Source organism: Petromyzon marinus, chromosome 49, assembly GCF_048934315.1.
Source record: "Petromyzon marinus isolate PM22_M1 ecotype Great Lakes invasive population chromosome 49, UKy_Petmar_22M1.pri1.0, whole genome shotgun sequence".
Classification (NCBI taxonomy): domain Eukaryota; kingdom Metazoa; phylum Chordata; class Hyperoartia; order Petromyzontiformes; family Petromyzontidae; genus Petromyzon; species Petromyzon marinus.
The window spans coordinates 8,267,224-8,288,530 of record NC_133715.1 but is presented as its reverse complement, the minus strand read 5'-3'; the positions used below and the strand labels follow the sequence as shown (position 1 = coordinate 8,288,530).

Genomic DNA, 21,307 nt, shown 5'->3' with positions numbered 1-21,307 from the left:
CTCGACCCTAACGCCTGCTGCTGTATATTTGGAGTTTGTGTGTCTCTCTCTCTCTTACCCATGGTGAGATGTTAACTACCTCGCCTGGTATACAGGAGGTCGTGGAGTCGATCCCGACCCTAACGCCTGCTGCTGTATATTTGGAGTTTGCATCTCTCTCTTACCTATGGTGAGATGTTAACTACCTCGCCTGGTACACAGGAGGTCGTGGGGTCGATCCCGACCCTGACGCCTGCTGCTGTATATTCGGAGTTTGCGGTGTCTCTCTCTCTCTCCCGGTGGTCGTGTGGATTTTTCTCCGGGTCCTCCGCTTTTTCCCTCCACATTTAGAATCAACATCACCACGCGTTTAGAGTAGTTGGCTGCTTATACATTTGCACGTGATAAGCCGCTTCCGTTGAGCTATCATTTGTGGTGGCCAGCTCGCTTCTGATAAAGAAGAGCTACATTGCTCAGTAGGCCTTACCTAGTGAAAAAAAATGTTTTTAGCTTTGATAAATCGGACTGATATAATTAGTTTATATTGTTTGTTCATATTAAGGGACTTGCTTACCAGTTTATTTAGTATTCCTATCGCTGTATTTGTATATTGTGTTCGTTGTCGTAACTTGCAGACCCGTCCACACCTGGACACCTGTGAGAAAGAGCTTCATAGCTCATCGGATTCCTCCTCCAGTCTAAATAAATATTTTGATTCTGAGATGGTGCTCTGAAAGAAAGGCAATTCATAGGGTAGGATTAGTTGCCCTTTATCTTACACTATACATACCTAGTGACACAGCGCTAACTGTTGTACAGCAGCTGCAACTGCAGGTGGACACTTAGCGCACACGCCGTTGAGCATGTACACGGCTGTGTGTGTGCCGGCAGGGCGGAGGAACTGGGGCAAGGGTCACGGTGGACCTCGTGGGGAGGCCCCTGGAACCTTCTAGGGGGTTTGAGAAGGGAGGCGTGGCTAGGGCGGAGCCAAGCCGCGCCGAGGGGAATAAAAGGAGCGGAGAGCGAGAGCTCCGGGCTGCTGGTTCTGGGAGTGGATTCGTCTCGTCGCTGTCGTCATCGCCGCCTTCGCCCGTTCATTGCGTGGCCGGACAGTTGTCGGCTGTCTCGGTCGACGCCGTCGGTGCAACGCGGACAGGGTCGTGTCTGGGCCGGGTCGTGCGGCAGCATGGTCCTGAGAGAGAGGGGCCGGAGTTGGTGGCGTGAACTCGACAACAATAAAAGGGAAGGACGGTGCCTCCTGCGACTAACTCGTCTCCGACTGAGTGTGTGCGCCGCACGCCGCCACCCGCACACACACAAACGCCTCGAGTAGAAGGAAGAAGAAGAGACCTACGACACTGCACATATATAAAACAAAAAGAAAATCAACACATTCGTCAAAAGGACTGTGTTGACTTAAATGGGGAAACATATATAAATTAACGTTATGGGCAATGGCCCTTCTTCTTGAGGGCCCAGAGAGATAGTTGATGAGGGTTGGAGTCTACACCATGGGGCTTGATCAGAATTAAACTTAAAAAAAAATTCTGATGACCAGTTTTGTTAATTTGCATATGAATAGTTACATATACAGTATAGTAGTTTGTTTAACCATGTGATAACTCAGGCGACTAGGATAATCTAATTTGAAAGGGTGACTGACTTTGGTTACCAAAATGATGACAAAAATTGACAACTAAAGTACGGCAATTAAACAAATATAAACACATGAAAAAAACAACTGCATCGTTTGAGAAATAGAAAATATTGCACGAATATAAATACGTGTTAAATAATACATTCCCTGTACCGTAAGTCGGCTCGCGCAGATTAATGGTAGACCGATCATAGCACAATCACAAAATTAAGTGACAGAAACAGATCAAGGGTGGCTATTGTACTATGTTTAAACCGACAAGGATACAAGTCAAATGCAGCAACAACAACAGCAACAACAGCAGCCGCCAATCGCCACTAAAGTGGCGTTGACGTCACCACAGCGCTTGTGCCAGACTAGGTGCACTCCGAGGCCACGTGAAGTGTCGAAGGCTCGCTGTTGGTAAGAGGTCACGGGACAGACTCAGTAGGTGCCATCGGTCGACTGAGATGACTGTGGCAAATGCCACAACCAGTGCCCCCTACTGTGCCAATTGCGTTTTACACGCCCGAGGCTCCGCTCATTGTTGTGAGCGTCGCTCCTCTACCCTCTGCTGTTGTTGGAGGGCAACTGCCTCCAACTGCCCATATACAAACACATACTATACACAAGGTGCAGAGGTAAAGGGGCAGCCCTGCAACTGCTTTCTCACTATTGATGTAAGGGGTTCTACCAGAGCCCCTTTAAAAGTTATTTAAAAATCCGAATCAAAATACAGTATATATGTACTAGCTTTTTTTGCCCGTCCAAGGACGGGCGTATATTGCAGTAAATCTGAAATATTCAATGAAGGGGCGGTTGCCCCATGTGGAGTGACGTCACGCGCTAATGGTTATTGGGGAGGGGTGTGGCATGTGGAATGACGTCACCCCCTCATGGCTATTGTGGAGGGGTGCGGCATGTGGAGTGACGTCATCCGCTCATGATTATTAAAAGAGGGGAGGGATGCGGCATGTGGAGTGCACGACTAGCGTTAGTGTAAATTTCCACGCGAACATGAATATTAATGAGGGGGGGGCTCTTTTGCAGTGACGTCACGAACGGATGTAGCACTGTGCTGCGTAGATGCATTTTTACCGTCACTTTCTGTAAAGAAACGTCATATTCGAAGCGACTTTGCGTAATAAATAAATTCAGCTCGACCTTCCTCTGCTTTAGTGTAAAAATCCACCCACTCATGAATATTAATGAGGGGGTGGGCCTCATGTGGAGTGACGTCACGCGGGGGTGGGACTCATGTGGAGTGACGTCACGCGCGGGACGAACAGACATTTCTGGTGGGAATACTGGAGGAATCCGATGAGCTCTAAAGCTCTTTTTCACACTGGCCGGTTGTCTTGGAAGAGGTGGGAGTACCCACGCTTTACCCCGCCGCACGAGACCTGCCGATCAGCTGACTGTGTGGTCTACCCACTTATCCTGCAGGGTGGATATAGGCGGGGGAGGAGATGTAGAAAACTTTGGCCAATTGTCGCAAGTATCAACTACCGCGTCCGGACATCGAACCAGCGACGCTATGGATCGCGAGTCCATTGTTCTAACTTACACAACGGCATTTGTAGGGCTAATTCATTCTTGCCATGTTTTGTATGATGATACTGCGTTGGTCGTGATGCCAAGACCGTAGCCATGGAGTCAACATTAGGGGGGACCAAATCTTCCAGGGTGTCTGGGGGTTCCAATCCCAAAAAATATCCAAATTTGAAAACTAATTTCCTGCCTAAAATATACAAAAAATTCACTAACACATGGGATGGACTTCTTATTTATTTTTTACAATAATGTCTAATAGTGTATTGTATTACATTGCTCTGTTTATACTTTTTTACCATTTCTTGTTTCATTGAGGGATTAATAAAGTAGAATCACAACCACAATCATATAAACATAAGTCGATGCATTGATTTATATGAAGACAAGCCCAGATATTGTGGCCAAGGTTTAGTAAATTGTTGTTTTTATTTACATAGCATAGCAATTTTTTTTTATAGAAATATATTGGGGGGGACATTTTGAGCATATTTGAATATTGGGGGGATGCATCCACTTATCCCCCAATATATATTATAGTTACGGCTTTGAGTGATGCACAAAATAACTAAAAAAACTTAACTTATTCATGCATAATACTTCCTTGAAAGGTAAAACATAACAGACGACGTTCCGGACAATGTTCCTTCATCAGAGCACATCATCTGCACATCATCTGCTATGATGAAGGCCCATTGCCCAGAAATGTCGCTTTTTGTATATTTCACACACATTTTGTGCGCAAAGTATGCTACGAATAAGGGCCATTCCCCGAAACGTCGCCTTCTCGTTTATTTTACATACACATTTGCATTGACGAATAAAAGTATCATTACCTTCATCCAGCAGCGTTCGAGAATTCGACTAACAAATGAATTAATTCGACTGACGAATGAATGAATTCGGCTGACGAATGAAAGGATTACTTGAATTCGACTGACGAATTAAATTAAGGAATTCGACTGGTGAATTAAATTGTTGATTGAATTCAACTGACGAATGAAATGAATGAATTCGACTGACGAATGAAATTAATGAATTCAATTGACGAATTAAATTATTGAATTCGACTGGCGAATTAAATGAATTAATTCGACTGTCGAATGAAATTATTTAATTCGACTGACGAATGAAATGAATGATTTCAACTGACGAATGAAATTACTTAATTCGACTGACGAATGAAACGCGTGAATTCAACTGACGAATGAAATCGTTTGAATGAAATCGACGGAGGCGTGGCCCCGAGGAGGGTTCACGTGACGTCGCGCGGCATTGTGGGAGCGTTTGTCCTTTCCCTCTTCGCCTCGCAAGATGGTGGGTCGCGCTGCGCGCCGGGCTCCCCACGTCGGCTCCGCAATCCGACTCAATCCTCGCCTTTCGCCTCGCTAATCTCGCCACAAATGTTTCCGTGAGCTCCGTTGAGTTGCCGCGCGCGCGTCCGTGCTACTATTTGTTTCGTTACCGGATATATTTTGATAGATATTTTGAGTTGTCCGGCAGCGAATCGTGGGGAGGGTGGTGGCAGTGGTTAAAAAAGACTCGCGTTATTAATGAAACTAACGAGCTTGCGATTGTCTTGTTTAAGATGCTGATGTGTTCAAATTCTCTATACCTAGATAAGTTTCGTAATTTTGTCGGTGGTTGGTTCGGTATTAAAGAGTAATAGAATCGCGGCCTAGTCGGGCGGGCTTCATTTAACATTGTTCGTAAGACCACGTTGCTCTTGACATTAATAGGTACAAGTCACGCTAGTTAAGAACTAGGGCTGTTAAAATGTAACTTCGCTTTAAAATGCGCATGTCTTATAAATACTGTAAAAGCGAACAAGTACCTTGTATGCGCGTGTTAAGTTGCGTTACGAAATGTCTTTAAGTGGCTTTGTAACGTAGGCCCGTAGCCTATTTCATTCTAAGTCAATTTTATATTTTGTAACATTACTGCATTACAAATGAATTATAAAATTGTGTCCCTGAAATCGTCCAGCGAGAATTGGCCACTGTAGATTATAACTAAATCTAATTGTCATTTATATGTATTGCTTCGCGTTAGTTTAATTATCTTTATGTATATTATGCTGCTTTTCGTGGAAAAGTTGGGTAAATTAAAAGTTTAAAGTGGTTCAATGCTAGTTGCAAAAAAATAACTGAATGAAAAGTTTAGTTTACCTAAGTAATTGTCAAGGATAATTTTCATCGTAAGTGTTCTATGCAACCAGCCATAGGAACTGCCATCTAAATGTTCCAGCCCTTTGGTCAATCCACTGCTGGATGAAGGCCTCTCCCCTGAACCTTGCGCGAAAGGTCAGGGTTAAATTGACCATACTTAACCACGTTGCTCAGTGTAGGTTGGATGAAGACGTGAGAGAATATTTATCGCGGTGTGTATATTTATGCACTGCCCGCTGCTAAAAAAAAACCGCTCGTAGTCGTAGGCCGGCTCCCGCCCGACTTATTAATCAAATTGACTTTTCGAGTGGATTAATGTTGTCTTGTGTTCATCGTCCGGCCAGGCCCGAGGACCGAAGAAGCACCTGAAGCGCTTGGCAGCGCCCAAGCATTGGATGCTGGACAAGCTCACGGGCGTGTTCGTAAGCGCCTGCACCACGACCACCACACAGCCACGCACACTGTCCTAACAAAAGCCTCCGTTACACATGGACAATCGCCTACATGATTAAAAGTACAGGAGCGCATCCTCGCTTAAGTCGTGAAGCTCGTTTCGATAGGGGGTAGTTCTGTATTGCCCATGTTTAGTTGGTTATAGTGTAAGGACTTTGGATGCGAGACGACACCCAGAGTATCTGGGAATTTTTGAGGCGAAAGTTTGCGAATGAAGTTGATTAACAGTGGGATTGCATAACCAGCGAATTATTAAAGTTGAGATGGTGCGAGTTTAACTTATACTTACTGTATGACAACTGCAAAAACACTATGAGAACGTTTGGGCAGCCGTTAACTTTCGTGTAGCCGATATTGCCTATAATTACGGCCCTCTCGAAGCCGCATTTGGCTGCTTCTGTGCCAAATAGTGGTCAATAAGGTGCCAACAGCAAAGTGTTGACACGACGGTCGCCGCCTGCCTGTAGTCCATGTGGCTTTGGTGGCAACTTTACGGTGAACCACATTCACTTGCGAAGCGGGCGAAAACTGAATTTGATGGAAGCGTTTAGAATATTTCGCCGCTGCAGATTTCCGTGATAAGCCGCTTCGTTAACATTTGTGGCCAGGTCGCTTCTCAGTGGGCCTTAGTTTTACACGATACTTTTAAGATTGTGCATGATCCCTATATTCCATTCATTTTCAAAGAATCATCTGTTTATACATATTTGATAAATTGGTATCATGAGCACAGAGGCAATACTTGATTTTTCTATCGTCTTGTCCCTGTAGTTTTAATAATAGAACCGATCATCGGGTAGAGTAAATAGATTCTTTAATCTGATGTCCCGGCTCTCTAATGCAGCGATCCCCAACCTTTTTGGCACCAGGGACCGGTTTCGTGGAGAAAAAAAAGTTCACGGGGGGGGGGGATCATTGGGTCTTCCCCTTTTTCAAAGAAGCTCTCCAATGACGTTTGTTTATGACTGATTTTGGCTACTCGGGGTTTGCTTGTGGGCTTACCAACACCACGTGACTGAGACAAGTGCGGGAAAGAGGCGCGGACGGAAGTGGTAAATAAAATAATGGGCGGGCCACGCGCGGACTCACGGCTCACCAGCTGCTGTGCGGCCCGGTTCCTAACAGGCCACGGACCGGTACTCGCCCGGGGGTTGGAGACCCCTGCTCGAATGTAAACAATGGAGGCAAAGGAGAAGTATTAACACTGCGTGTGCACGGGCAGGCACCACGACCGTCGACGGGCCCCCACAAGCTGCGCGAGTGCCTGCCGCTCATCATCTTCCTGCGCAACCGCCTCAAGTATGCACTCACGGGCGACGAGGTGAAGAAGATCTGCATGCAGCGCTTCATCAAGGTGGACGGCAAGGTGCGCACGGACAGCACCTACCCGGCTGGATTCATGGGTACGCAGCGCCAATCCCCCCCCCAGCCTTGACATGGTCATCAGGGGGTGGTTGGCTGTAGACTGGAGGATTTTCACGGGGTCCGCTACACTGATTTTTAGAAGGGGGCATTGGTAAAGTTAACGCTAACGTTGATTCATTCAAGTCTTAACCAAGCACACGGGGGGATGGTTATAATGTTTGTAATCGTGTGGCAAATTTGGTTTAAATTTTTATTTGTAACGAATTGCAATAACAAAGTAATCTAACCCAAAAAAAAACCTGTATGGACAAAGTAATTGTTATACCAGGTAGCAATGTTTTTTTGTAGTTGAACCCATGTGTGATAGCACAAACGTGGAAATCACATTCGACTCTTGTTCTTTTTCCATTTTTGAAAGAACAGTTTTGTATGCAAACCATTTTGCTCAGTGTGTGTAAATACAAGACAATGCATTAATTGAAATAAAAAATGCCATAATGTTGCATTACCCTGGCCCTAATAGAGCCCGCGTTTGAGCTGTTCTTGTGCCCTGTGCGGTCAATAAGGTGCCTAAAGCAACGTGTTGATAGGACGGTCGCCACTTGTCTTTAGTCACGTGGCTTTGGTGGCAACTTTACGTTCAACTACATTCTCAGCTGTCGTCCTGCAGTTAGTTTTTGGAAAGAGAATTAGAGATGAAAGCTCTACAGTTTATTACTGCTTTAAAATTAATGGCTTAGTATAACAGACTAGTTGGACGTTTTGTGAAGGCTATGGATCCTCGCGTATACTCTTTCAGCTTAAACTGCTTAGACACACAGAGGAATCGCATCATTACATTACACTTATGGAGTGGAAGACGGAGGGTAACATCGAATACAAGCTCACTTCGGATATACGCTCACCCACCGTTCCTCCCAAGGGGTGCGTTGAATATCCAGCTTCTACTGTAACTCTAAATTCTGTTGATTTTTACACGCTTTTTATTAACTCCCTCTGCCTTTTGTTGTATTAAAGTCTTGTAACTCAATTTTAACCCACTTCCCAATGTGGTATCGACTGCAAACTTGGGATACTTATGTCATACTTAAGACAATACTATATTCTATCATAAATACGAATTATACATTTATTTATTTTCATGTTATGTTTCGGCTTTGGTCTAATTGTCCACATTCCACTGACGTTGGCTGTAAATGACCACGGTCTGTTGCGTTATGGCAAGCTTCGGGGCCACTTCCTGGAGTCGTGGAGTCATTTCATGAAAGCGTGTTTTAAAAAAAAAAGTTTTTAAAAAATATTACTTTGTGTGGTCCGTGACTCGTAACAGACGTGATCACCATCGAGAAGACCGGAGAGCACTTCCGCCTGATCTATGACACAAAGGGCCGCTTCGCCGTTCACAGAATCACAGCAGAGGAGGCCAAGGTGGGCATTGCAGCACTCGGGCTCCACCCATTGTGTCGTACACATGTGCGCGGAACACAGTTGGCTTGGTTATTTGTTCTGCCCTGCATAGAATAATGAAAAAGGCGTAGCAGCCAAGGGATGGAATTTGCTTGTGTGCAGATGCTAGGTGGGTATTTGTCCTCGTAGAAGATGACATTGACATAGGTCGGCCTTCATATAGAATTAGGTTGAGCACGGCTGATGGTGATTAGGCTGTAGAGATCTCATAAAGTAATTTTTTGTTGGAAACAGCTGTGTTGGATGGTGGGACACATAATATGCAATAGAACTGGGAATACCATAATTCTGCATGGATACCAAGGGCTGTAGCCTTTTTGAGTGACTACTGCTCTCCAACTACATGCTACAGCAATGTGAGGGACCTTTGACCAATCAGATTTTTATCTGCGGCGGTTACTCATTCCCTCTATAAAACACACTAGGTTATCAGTATATCGCTGATGAGCTGTTGAAGCTTGATTATAATTATTAGCGCACGTAATTGGGCACACGCACATACTTAATGCAACGTTTTTTTATACCATACGCATGTGTGCAGATAAGCTGATTTTTCACGTGAGAATTATATGCACACTTTATGGCCTTATCTTGGATTGCGGGCCATTAAAATAATCATTTGTGAAGCACTTTTTGCCGACAGATAAAATAACATTTCATCAGCCATAAGTCCATGTGGATCAATGCTTTTGGGCAGTATTAATTTAAGAAGGCAAAGTTTTGGACAGATTTAAATTGCTGAACCTCCAGAACTCAAAATACATCCATGAATTAAGGGATGAGCATTCGTCCAAGAAGACCTTTCAACTGATGGACCCAAATGTTACTTTATTACACACATCATTGGTCCTTCAGGCAATGACATTTAGGCATCGGCCCTATGCTCCATTGATGTGGCATTCAAAACATCAGCCTCTTACCGTAATCTCGGGTTTACAGACAGTTGTTTACCTTGTGTTTTGAAGCAAAAGTTGGTAGGTTTCTGCATGTATGCATATATTTTTTGTGCGAGAACTGTTTTAAACGCGTTGTTTGTGGCGGCTCTGTGCAGTACAAGTTGTGCAAAGTGAAGAAGGTTCGCGTGGGAACCAAGGGGATCCCCTTCCTGGTGACGCACGACGCTCGCACCATCCGCTACCCTGATCCCCTCATCAAGGTCAACGACACCGTGCAGCTCGACCTGGAGGCTGGCAAAATCACGGACTTCATCAAGTTTGACACCGGTAAAACCTAGCGCGGTTGCTGAGCACAGGCCCAAAACACCAAGCTACCAGCAGTGAATGACGCTATTTATGAAGGTGTAATAGATACGAGGAAATGCATTTCTTGAATTGAACAAGGCTGCAGGAACTTTGGGAAATACAAAGTTAAGCAGTGTGAGGAACGTTGGAAAGATGCATGTTTTAACCAGTATGGCGGCCTGTTAAGCTGCAAAAAAATTCTGTATCAGTCCCAATATTAACTTGGAAGAAACAATTGTGGTAAGGTTCACTTTTCAAAATAGAATCTGTAATGAAGAAGCGCAAGGCTTTTTTTTTTAACACAAACCAAGAGACTTAAAAATAATCGTCTTTCTGACCATCTACATGGGCGCAAGTTAAATCTCGAGTGTTATACAATAACACACTTGTCAAACATTCAATTATGTTTCCTCATTCAATATTCTGACTCGTAGTTAAGAGCCTAGGTATGTGTATAGAATATAATGACTTTGCGGTTGCATCTAATTTTTATTCTAATTAAATGCGTCATTCGCTATCACAGAATTGTTCTTGATATTTCATCGGTCTCTACTGGTTTGGCATGTATGCGATGAGTGTCTGGTGGCCGTATTCTGCTCGGACTGATGATGATATATTTTTGTCGGTGACTGTTTGGATGACACTGCGGATATGGGGCTGAGGTCTGGCAGAAATAAGGCTGAATCACCATAAAGCGAAAAAAACAATTACGCTTAATTTATTATGTAGAATTATTTAAGTTTAATTTGGTGGGGGGGGGATTCCTTTTACGTTTCAGTTCAGTGTCCACTTCTAAGCTGATGCGATCGTTTTACTTACGCCTGCAGGAAACCTGTGCATGGTGACTGGCGGCGCCAACTTGGGGCGTATTGGCGTGATCACGAACCGCGAGCGCCATCTGGGTTCGTTCGATGTGGTGCACGTCAAGGACGCGAACGGGAATACGTTCGCCACCCGGCTGGGAAACATCTTCGTCATCGGCAAGGTGAGGCGCGCAGGGAGCTGGTCTTGGTGCACTCCCAAGCCAGGATGACGATTTGTTCACCGTTATTAAACATGGTCTCGAGTGTTATTTGTCACGCGCATTGCCATGTGGTCAAACAGTGCCTTACATTTGAAGAATAAATATACATCAATGGAATTTAGCTGTTATGGACCGATGATGATGATTTTTTTAATTGGTGACTTTTTGGATGACACTGCGGATATGGGGCTGAGGTCCATTAGAAAGATAAATTCCACTCTGTTTTACTTAAACTTAACTTTAGCAGTATCAGTCGTGTAATCAAGGCTTTACTAATAAGCTGGACTGCCAATAAACTTTGTATTTATTTAGAGTCAAAAAAGTTTTCATCCTTAAAAAAACCTTTGTTTTACCCTGTGACCATTATTCCATAAACATACTTTAATATAGAAATATGAATTCAGATCTTATAATGCCTGCACTTGGAAAGCAATACCTCCCATAATCAAAGCTGTTATTTAAGCAAATATAATCATAACTCTTTTCTCTTAATAACAATATACAGAATTTGATTAAGCATGTGTACAAAACTGGTCCAGGTTTTAACCTTGGTCTCATCAGCAGGCTTGTTGAAATACTGCTGGCTTACATGTTATATTGACAACACAATTATAATATACAATGTTGACGTTGACTGTGCTCCTTATTGCCCACCCCACCTGCCCTATTCGGTGATCAGGGCCAGAAGCCGTGGGTGTCTCTGCCACGTGGCAAGGGTATCCGTCTGACGATTGCCGAGGAGAGGGACAAGCGGTTGGCTGCCAAGCAAGTGGCCAGCTAAACGGCCTGCTGCTGCAGAATCTCTCTCCGTTCAGCCACCCACAACACTTCTTGGCATTGTCTCCTTGTTGTCGCTTGTTTTGTCGAAAGATCTTGTATAGTGCAAGAGACAATAAAAGAGGAGGGTTCCCAACATTCCTGTTGTTGGTACTTGTGTTTTGTTGGCAATTGGTATTCATGTGTGTTATGTTTAGCTGGTAGAAGAATTGTTCACCTCTTGTATATTCAGACGGATGCATTGCACCAGTTTTGTTCTGGGTCATGTATAGTATATTGCATTACATTCCGTCCTTTAGATAACTAATAAACTTTACATTAAAAAATCAAATGTGTTTTCCGAATTAGTGCATAGTTGTAAGCAGGATTGGTTAGATGTGATAGCACACAGGAACTCTCAGATTTTGGATGTGGGTGACATCACTCGCCAGCCGAACAGGAATCCACGCAGGAAACCAGCCATCAAATGTGTTGGAATACAGTATGGTCTTAAATGAAAGGCACAATCTTTGTTCCTTTATGGCAATATTTAACTCTGATCTTTATAATTGTTTCTGTATTTAATGGGCCAGTATTAGTAAATGGACAATGCAAGTACTGCTGATGGCTTGGAAGTTATCCAAACACGAAATGACAATTACCTGAGAAGTGCGTCATAGGGTCCTCCAATCTTGAAAGCTGTGCAGGATGTATAGGTATGGTGACGATGCATATATATGTTGCAGCAGGGTTAATGGCCATCACAAGGGAGACGGACATTTTTTGGCTCGTATTGAAACGGCTGTACAGCGTATGGACCTGAACTCAAATTTCCCTGTACAACAATATGGGTAAACCGTTTGGATTGACAGGGATGCAATCATGGCGTTGGGAGGCCCTCATTCATGGGTGAAATGACTGGTTGCACAAGTCCATTGATAAAAACATACTTGCTCGGGATAAGTCGTTGAACTTGCCAAGTGTTAACTACACCCTTTTGGTATAAATTGCAATATTGTAAATGCTATTTGGCATTGGTTTAAGCGTTGACAACATCTGACCTACATGGAAGTTGATTCTACTGTGTTCAACCTCATTTTAATTGATAGGTAATAATTTGACTCAGGGACGGTAATGCAAATTTTTTAGATGAGTAGCTTAAAAGCATTTTCAGGCTGAAAGGGGCTGAACAGATTAATTTATTTGGTGCACGTGCGTTGCATAACGCAATCTCCCAACTGGATCACTCGACGTCTGGCCTCTGCAATGGAGGATGGTAATTCACTTTCCCGCACCTCCGATTAGCATGTTTGGCTACGTACGGTGTGAAAGAAGTTCAACATACATTGAGTCGAAACGTCACCTTTTATATAATTTGTCCTGCTTGGACAAATTATATAACGGTATATTTTACACCGTAAAATGTATATTAATAACAAAATAGGCATGTGGCATAATTTATCTGCATATCTTCTGGATCGCTTGGTCGACCGGAATAGGGCAAGTAGCAAGTCATATCGTGCCGAGTTTTGATATATTCCAGCTGCGATTAGGCCCTGGGTATAGACGCAATGGCTTCATTGCATTGGTCACAGCCAATGTAAATCAACTCAAAAGCGTCTGGGCCCTTTTTGAACACGAGTGACAAGCAGAGGATGCTATAAATGTGACAAGGTCAGCAACTCGGGACGTTTAGGAACAGCATGGCAAGAAACTCGGCCTTGAAAGATAATATATAATGTGACATTTTTGATAAATGGTCCCTTCTTAAATGTGCTATGAAGAAGGGCTATTGGGTTTTTCGCACATTGCCATAAGAATTTTATAATCAATATTAAAACCGGAGGAATCCGATGAGCTATAAAGCTCTTTTTCACTAATGTCCAGTAGGGGGCGGGACAGAATTTGCTCTCCGGATAAATAAAAGATTTACACCATACCCCCGCAGTTAACAATAAATTAATGGGGTTCAATGCAATATCGTGGGGTGGGTAACGGTCATTAACCCTCATTCAGGGTATGAACAAGCGCATTTCTACAGGACGTCATTTATCTTTATTTTTTTTGTTTAAACGTGCAGTCCAGGATTAAACATGGTGATTGTGACAAATTAAACTGTGTTGAGGTTCACTTCGACCACGCAAATGTTGCATCACCTTGATGTTGCCATCAACGGGCACTAACTGCAAATGATTAACCTCCTCGACCTTCAACCCCGTGAGCCAAGACGTCGATGACGTCTACGCAGCAGCAAAATCCACGGTTTAAACTCTACGCCGATGCTCCATCGTGGTGAAGTATGGACAAACAACCCCTAAAATGTTTGTTGGGTAAAACAATTGTTGTAGACGCCACGTGCACTTGTGGGACCTCAATGCTGCGTCAGTATATTGGCGCGAGATCACTCGCGTTGCATTTGACGATGCTGCACCACCAGTGGTGGAAATGGGGCCGGAACGCCGTGGTGGAAGTTAAAATCTGAACCCCGCCTCTTATTTATTTTACTCACAGATAGACACCCCCCCCCCTAGACTAACAGACACGCGCAGAGGCCCACTGAAACCCACAAACACGGACATACCTACAGACCCACAGACACGCTCAGAGACCCACAGACACGTTCAGACACCGACATACGCGCACAGAGACCCACAGACACGCTCAGACACCCATATACGCGCGCAGAGAACCACAGACATCTATAGAGACCCACAGACGCGCACAAAGACCCACAGAGACACACACGGAGCGAAGCTCCTCCTCGCCCCCTCCTCAGATCTAGTGGGGGTGGGGGAATAATTTATGAGTTCCTCCAGTAATTTATTCCCATTTCCAGCCCTGTTTATCACACTGGTTAAATCGGGTTGGTGCATGCGAGATTATCCACGCATTGCTGTTCTCACATCAGTCAGCAGGTGGCGGTCGAGATCCGTGATGGCTCACAAAGGACTTGGGCGTATGGCTTTATTGAATAGAACAAAATCTTACATTCTTAAGCAAATAAAGACTCTTTTATATCCTCAACAATGCCTTTGTAATCTATAGCCAAGCGTGCAGCGTTTTCATTCAATCTGTGAACAATCTGTTTTCACAAAGTTACCCAATCTGATGTTGTAGAGGACAAAACACATTCTTTTTGTTAAATTGTATTTGTATCACGGGTCCGTGGTGTATAGTACCGTTTATTATTCACTCCATCACTCTGGCCTCTCTAACTCTGTTATGAAGAAGGGATATTGCCCATAACGTCACTGATTATATTTTTTTCCTCTTTAAAAAGTCAGTGATTTTGCTGCTCAAATGAGCATTGTTGCAATACTCCCCCAAGTCGGTGGTGGAAATTCCACATTACTATGGTGGGGAGAAGTATAAATCCGTTGGACAACCGCTGTTGCCTTCCCCCACACGTTGGTATTCACTTTCCTCTTCAAGGGCAGTGCTTTTGAAGAATGTGCTGAGTTTTTGGATATAATGCCTTTTGGAGGCCTTAGTATTGTTTTTGGATCTGAATTTCACTGTACAGTTTGTGGCTTGTTGACCCCCCCCCCTCCCCCGGTGACCTTTGCAAAAGAGACCCCTTTGTCTCAGAGGTGTGTTCTCTGAGCTATGCACCCAGCCACCTGAGTTTTTGACTCCAGGAAATGATAGGTTTCCGGCCTGCACTGTTCCTCTGATGTGATGGGGTTTTTCCGAGTCATTCACAGGGTTGGTTCCAGGAAAGGTCTACGTTAGTAGTGAATTACATCCGAACTCATCCTGAGGCCATCCTGTCACTAACCCAAAACTGACCAGCGTGTTAAGATGTTCAAACACTAAATAGATACCTTTTGCAAGGAATGAAGTCTGCATTAACCACACGTACCTGTGGTGAACATGCAAACATGCTCCGATAATATACGCATTGTCTTTGAAACTGATTGGCCAACACCAGACAGCTTGCTTTAATGCAGACTTGATTCCTTGAAAATGGTATCTCGTTGGTGTTTGAACATTTTAACACCTCCTGTCTTATTTACAAAAGGGGTAAACCCTATTCTAAATATTCGTACTGAATTATGGCCTAATCCTAACCCTATGAGGAACATGGCACGGCCGAGGGCAAGTGTTCAATCCTGGCCGCGTATTTAAATAAAAGAGAAATGCGTTGTCTCCACCCCGAATGAGGATTCATGACCACCCACGGTGTTGCATTAGTAGTCCATTAAGTCCCGAACTGTTAACTGCGGGGAATCGGTGTCAATCTTTTATCTGGAGAGCAAAATTCCTATGGTAATGTGCCAATCTCACCGCTTACAAATGTTTACATTCAGGATACATTAAACTAACCCAGACCAATCTTACGAACGCGTGCATTACACAACGCTTTTCAACATTTTAATTCACGTGATGTTTATTTACTTGTGGAACTCGAGGGAAAAAGTCAGCGGCAAATTTGATCTGCATATCGTCTCCGTTTGCTTTGGCTCATTTTTAACTGGGCAAAGTCATTCGCAGCAACACAACTTCACACCAGTTTGCCTTCGATTGGATCATCTTTATAAACGGTTATAATGCTGCAACCTTAAATCTTGGTTGAAAACCATAAAAAAAAGCCTTCCACCTAACTACGATTAAGGCCTCGTTGCAGTCCCAAACGTACACAAATGAAGGTAATGATGCTCTGTATTTACCCCAAGAAAATTTGTTTCAAGACGTTCTCGGGCGAGTCGAGTAAATGTTGCCAACGAGTGTTTTTCTTCATCATATATAGGGGACGAGGCCAGCTCATCCAAGAGAAACCCCACCACGCATACAAGGCGATAGCACTAAAAAGCACGGCACAGATGGATTCAACAACGCCACTGCTGTACTTCCAGCTCGCTGCCCAGTTTTGGAATTGAACAAAATATTTACACGATCTACCGACTTCTCCCCTCCCCCCCCCCTACTAGGTTCACATGTGCACACCACCCACTCCCAGTTTTGTAAAACCCTACACGAGGGAACATCTACTATTGACAAGTTGAGCAGTGCATTACATACAGCGGATCACAGCGAAAGAAAAATGCCCAAGCCGAATATTCTCACCCCACTGGTTGGGTGAGGTGGGGGGGGGGAAAGAGCTCTCTTCAGTCACGGGCCTCTCGTGAGCACCCCTTAGGCTCCACGTTGGCCAGGTGGTCTTGGACGTAGCCACACTAAACCAAAACTACCTGCCAAGTATTGTACCCATTTCTTACTGCTGGCTGGACACGTCCTCGCTCCTATCAGTACTGTATTACACGGATTTAAAAATAACTTTATTTGAACCGGTTCGCTGGGCAAGTTGAACCGGAGAATGCTGGATTGCAATTCCAGGGTGCGAACCAATAACACCCCACGGTATAATCTCGCCAGTGTTGTGAAATCACAAGAGGTGACCAGTGAACAGCCTTCAACGGTTCCCACACATACCAAGCCACGCCAACAGGGGGCAGCAACAGACCGCACACGTGGCCTTAAAAAAACAGTTTTCTTTAATGTTTTAAGAGAAAACGTAAAGTACAGTGGCTCATAATTTAAAAGTTATTACTTTACAAAACGACGAATATTCGTTGTACATTGTGCAGGGCGCGCAGCAGGCAAAATGTACAAGTGTTTTAAGTGGTCTTGCAAAATTGAAGCACAGAAAAAAATGTCCAACCTTTGTAATGTACGCATTTCGGTCGGCCGACACGGCAGATTTAATTTAACATCTTCAAAATACAATTGGGAGGCCATTTCTTAAAAAAAAAACGTTTCAAAGGCTTCCACTCAAAACCAAATGCAATACATAGAACAAAAAAAATGTACACAACCTTGAAAAAAATGAACGGATTTAAAAAATAAACGTGCATCTCTTTACACATTTTCGTCTAAACGTTTGAAAAGCAAAAGATCAATGCTGTCGAAGTTTGCGTTTTCTTGAAAGGAAACAAACACCACATGCAAATGGCGTTTTTGTTGTCGTTTACGAATTAAAACCGCTTGGAATCATAAAAATTCGTGCGTGGCTTGCTTACGCATGTGATGGGGGGCGCTGTCGCCAATAAATATGGGGCTTCTCACTTGCTCCTGATGAAAGGTCAAAAGACCTCTGAACAAAAGCTACAAAAATATTCAGTCGGGAGGGAAGGGGGGGGTGGTGTGTGAATTAATCAGCACACGCGTACACATATGTTTTGCAAGTTTTCACACCCTCAAAATAGAGGGCAAACGTCAATAAAGGATTCGTTTTTTTGCCGTCAATTAACAGTTATTCAACTTGCAACAGGATGCCTCCCCGTACCCCCCACCATCCCACAGGCAATATTGTTGTTATTGTTGCGAGCACGCGGAGGACGTCACTCTCAAGGGAGATGCTAAGACGTGGTCTCAAAACTCCAAAAACAAAAAAAAATCGCACTGGACGCGTTTCAATTTACAAGTCTTGCGAAAAACACACAAATGAATTGGTTTACCTTTATTACTTTTTAATTATTTACTTTTTTTGCACAAAGTCCTTGAAGTATAATATATTTGTATGTATAGGTGGATGGAAGGGGAGGGGCTATGTATAATGAACGGGGGGGGGGGGGGGGGGAATCGGTGGGTTGTGGATGCAGAGATGACGAAGATCAAGTCCTGGCGACGGCGCCAAAAAAGTCGAAATTAAAAAAAAAAGCCCCGCACAGAAAATAACTCTTCATCAGTGGGCATACACTCCGGACAGAAAGTCCACCTCGTCTTGGCCCAACCACAGCTCCGGCAACTCTTGCACACGGTCCAGACCCAGCTCCAACACGAGCGACATCAGCAGCTCCTCGTCCAAGGCGTCCGCATTGGGCATCGTCGCTGCGTGCGCTGCCGCGGCCGCCGCGGCCGCCACCACTCCCGGGAAAGAGGCGCCCATGTGGCCCATCATGACACCCCCCACGCCGCCCACGCCGCCACCGCCGTGCATGGCCACGCTGTGCCCGTAGTAGCCGTGAGCTCCCACCAGCATGTGGCCCGACGCCGCGTAATGCTGCGCGGCGTGCGAGAGGTGGTGACCGCCGCTCGGCAAGTGGTGCAGTTTGTGGGTATGCATCGCGGCCTGCTGCTGCTGCTGCTGTTGTTGCTGCTGATGGTGCTGCTGCAATGCATGCTGTGCGGCAGATGGTGGCGCTTGCTGGTGATGTTGCTGCTGCTGCTGCTGTTGTTGTTGTTGTAGCTGCTGCTGCTGTTGTTGTTGCTGCTGCTGGTGGTGCGCGCTTAGAAAGTGTCCCGGGTGCATGCCACCGTGAGCCGCAGCCATGGCCACGTTTCCGGCACCACCGCCGCCCACCATGGTGTGGCCGGGTCGTACTCCCAGCTGGTGGGGTTTGCCCACCCGGCCCATGGCGCCCGGGTGGCCGCTCTGCTGGTACTGCATGCCCGGCGCGTACTGGCGGTAGGGGTAGACCGGGCCAGCCGAGGATCCCGGCAGCATCTGGTGGCTGCTGGCGGACATTATCATCGGCTCGGCCATGTCGCTGATGAGAGGTGGCGATGATTCGAGGTCGGGACGAGAAAAAGGAGGGGGGTTTAGTTAGCAGATGCCGAGGATGATGAAGTGGTTGTCACAAACCACCAAAACGGCCGCTGCGATTATTGCTAATACTCGTGCTAAACGTTTATAGAGTTACACATTAGGCTACAATGCAGCCAGGAGATATCTGCATGACCACACCAATCGATTCATTGACTGCAGTGTAGTCCAGCGTTTCGACGAATCTGCAAAGCCACCATCATCATCCCTAACAATGCCGCCTAATCAATCCACCTTGCAACACGCAGCGAGTTCTTCGCTCCATCCACCTCCCTCCTAGTCAGCCTTCAGACCACTCTAAACCCCCACCCTCCCCATGCCGCATTACGGTCACCAATTTCCAGAGCACGACACGGTATCTACAACCGCGGCAGTAGTTTTTAAATTAAAAAGAAACCCCGTACAAGTAGGTTCTGTAAGAACGCTGCCGCTGCTGTCCACCAGTGTCTATATAAACGTTTCACGCGGGATTCTGCAATCATCTAACGGCGTAAATCCAGCGCCGACCGTGGCCCACTGCTCGTCCACGTGCTTTCTGAACGCGAGCGTGGAACGGTGGCCGCTAAATCGACCACACGGCAACAGCGACTACGGACACAACTCGGTTCAGCTAACGGATAATAGCAGATCCCACCACCATCACACCCGTGGTCAGTTGTGATTTAGTTGCAAAATTGCACGATGTCGTTTATTGTAGCCATCAACCCCACAACGGTTACCGAACTATAAGAGAGAAACAATGTTTAATTTGCCATCAGCTGTGGACAAAATCGCCCGCTCGCTACATGGCGGCGTTGGAACTCGGCTCACCCCTAACCACACAAAACGCCTCCAAGTACCCATCAGCAAAACTCGCTCGCTCCGATTCTTTGGCAGGGGGAGCTGGGGGGGGGATAAAGAGATTGGTTTGGTCAACCAAACGCAGACTTGTCGAGTTAAAACGCGAAAGGCTTTCGCGACCACTATCTTTTTGTGTGTGTTAGATCTGTATTATGGGGCACTGTTAACTCAGCCACTCGACAACACAAAGCAACGGGCTACATCATCCCAGGAGCAACAGAGAACCACCACCACCAAACCACCACCATTCGTCCCCGCAGCAAGAAGACCCCAACTCAACAACCCCGAGGCTGCGTGCCCCCCCACACCGCGCATGTGTGCGCCCTCAGCCTCCTCCTCCCCCCCCCCAGGATATAACACAAGTCGACCCGCAGGCACCCATTGTTCGCTGTTAAAGTGCCATCCCATCCCCATCCACCCGCCCGCCTCTCCCACCACAAGCACCCAGGGGACCGGTTGGATGGCCCAGTAAAAGCAATGTGCCCGAGACACGCGCGCACACACACACACAACAACAAAAGGACAACAACGGGCTCTCACCTCTTGAATGCGCCGTAGCCTTCCAAATCCGCGGACGTTGGAGCGCCTCGCGCGGTCGTCTTTGCTCGCTGTCTCACCGGCCGCGTCCTACAACTCCAGTGGGGGTTGTTGTTGGTGGTGGTGGTGTGAGGTGGGGGGGATGGGGAGGTTTGCCCCGCTTATCGCCTTCCTTCGAGGAGATCCCTCCGCAGACACACAAAAGGCGGCTGTGCGCCGAAACAACCACAACCACCACCACCACCACCACAGCCGTAGCCGCCGCCGCGCCCCTCGCCTACTCCACAATGAAAACAACCGCGTCCCGACTTGGTGGCTCCGCGCCTCTCCCCTTTATATACCCGAGGCGAAGGGGTGGAGGGAGGGGGTGGGAAGCTAAACTCGGCTGGCGACGCGCGGCGGAACGGATCGCGCTGGAACGGCGGCGTCGGGGGGAGGCGACCCCGACGTCGCCCGTTTCTCACCGTCGTTTCAATCCGGCGCGCTCGCCGCCGCGTCGTGACGCCTCCCGCAAGTGGCGCGGGTCCGTTCGTTAAAAAATTATCGCCCGCGTGAAAAGGCGTCGGTTTTAGAGATCCGCAACACCGACTCCGGTCCGCTCTTTGCGGATTACCGCGACGCGAACGCGGGAGTTGTGGAGGAGGGGGAGCGCGTGAGCGGGGAGGGTGAGACGTGCGACCAATGGGCGACGAGCTCATGCCCCACGTGACCGCGACTTGGGATGTTGCTGGGCTGAGCGGGAGG

General features: G+C 46.1%; 2 protein-coding genes and 3 non-coding genes across 5 annotated transcripts; 4 read left to right on the top strand and 1 right to left on the bottom strand.

The window, feature by feature from the left end:
• Positions 1-4,402: 4,402 nt before the first annotated feature.
• RPS4X (ribosomal protein S4 X-linked) lies at positions 4,403-11,799 on the top strand. Its single transcript, XM_032972540.1, has 7 exons — positions 4,403-4,483; positions 5,679-5,756; positions 7,010-7,190; positions 8,483-8,580; positions 9,671-9,842; positions 10,688-10,845; positions 11,564-11,799. Exons 1-7 carry the CDS (start codon positions 4,481-4,483, stop codon positions 11,663-11,665), a joined length of 792 nt encoding a protein of 263 aa, XP_032828431.1. The 5' UTR covers positions 4,403-4,480; the 3' UTR covers positions 11,666-11,799.
• Positions 6,152-6,295, top strand: LOC116953062 (small nucleolar RNA SNORA16B/SNORA16A family). The gene has a single exon (XR_004404533.1). It is a non-coding gene; the product is annotated as a small nucleolar RNA SNORA16B/SNORA16A family (small nucleolar RNA).
• Positions 7,673-7,804, top strand: LOC116953063 (small nucleolar RNA SNORA16B/SNORA16A family). The gene has a single exon (XR_004404534.1). It is a non-coding gene; the product is annotated as a small nucleolar RNA SNORA16B/SNORA16A family (small nucleolar RNA).
• On the top strand, positions 8,908-9,036 carry LOC116953065 (small nucleolar RNA SNORA44). Its single transcript, XR_004404536.1, has one exon. It is a non-coding gene; the product is annotated as a small nucleolar RNA SNORA44 (small nucleolar RNA).
• Positions 11,800-17,992: 6,193 nt separating the features above from the next.
• CITED1 (Cbp/p300 interacting transactivator with Glu/Asp rich carboxy-terminal domain 1) lies at positions 17,993-20,860 on the bottom strand. The gene is made up of 2 exons (XM_032972591.2): positions 20,567-20,860; positions 17,993-19,130 (listed from the first exon to the last, which is right to left on the bottom strand). Exon 2 carries the CDS (start codon positions 19,124-19,126, stop codon positions 18,326-18,328), a length of 801 nt encoding a protein of 266 aa, XP_032828482.1. The 5' UTR covers positions 19,127-19,130; positions 20,567-20,860; the 3' UTR covers positions 17,993-18,325.
• Positions 20,861-21,307: the final 447 nt, after the last annotated feature.

Bases quoted from the DNA above. Each gene is read 5' to 3' on its own strand.
- CITED1 (XM_032972591.2), bottom strand. From the start codon at position 19,126: ATGGCCGAGCCGATGATAATGTCCGCCAGCAGCCACCAGATGCTGCCG.
- RPS4X (XM_032972540.1), top strand. The intron at 9,843-10,687 runs GTAAAACCTAGC...TTACGCCTGCAG, and splicing joins CTTCATCAAGTTTGACACCG to GAAACCTGTGCATGGTGACT. The intron at 10,846-11,563 runs GTGAGGCGCGCA...TTCGGTGATCAG, and splicing joins ACATCTTCGTCATCGGCAAG to GGCCAGAAGCCGTGGGTGTC.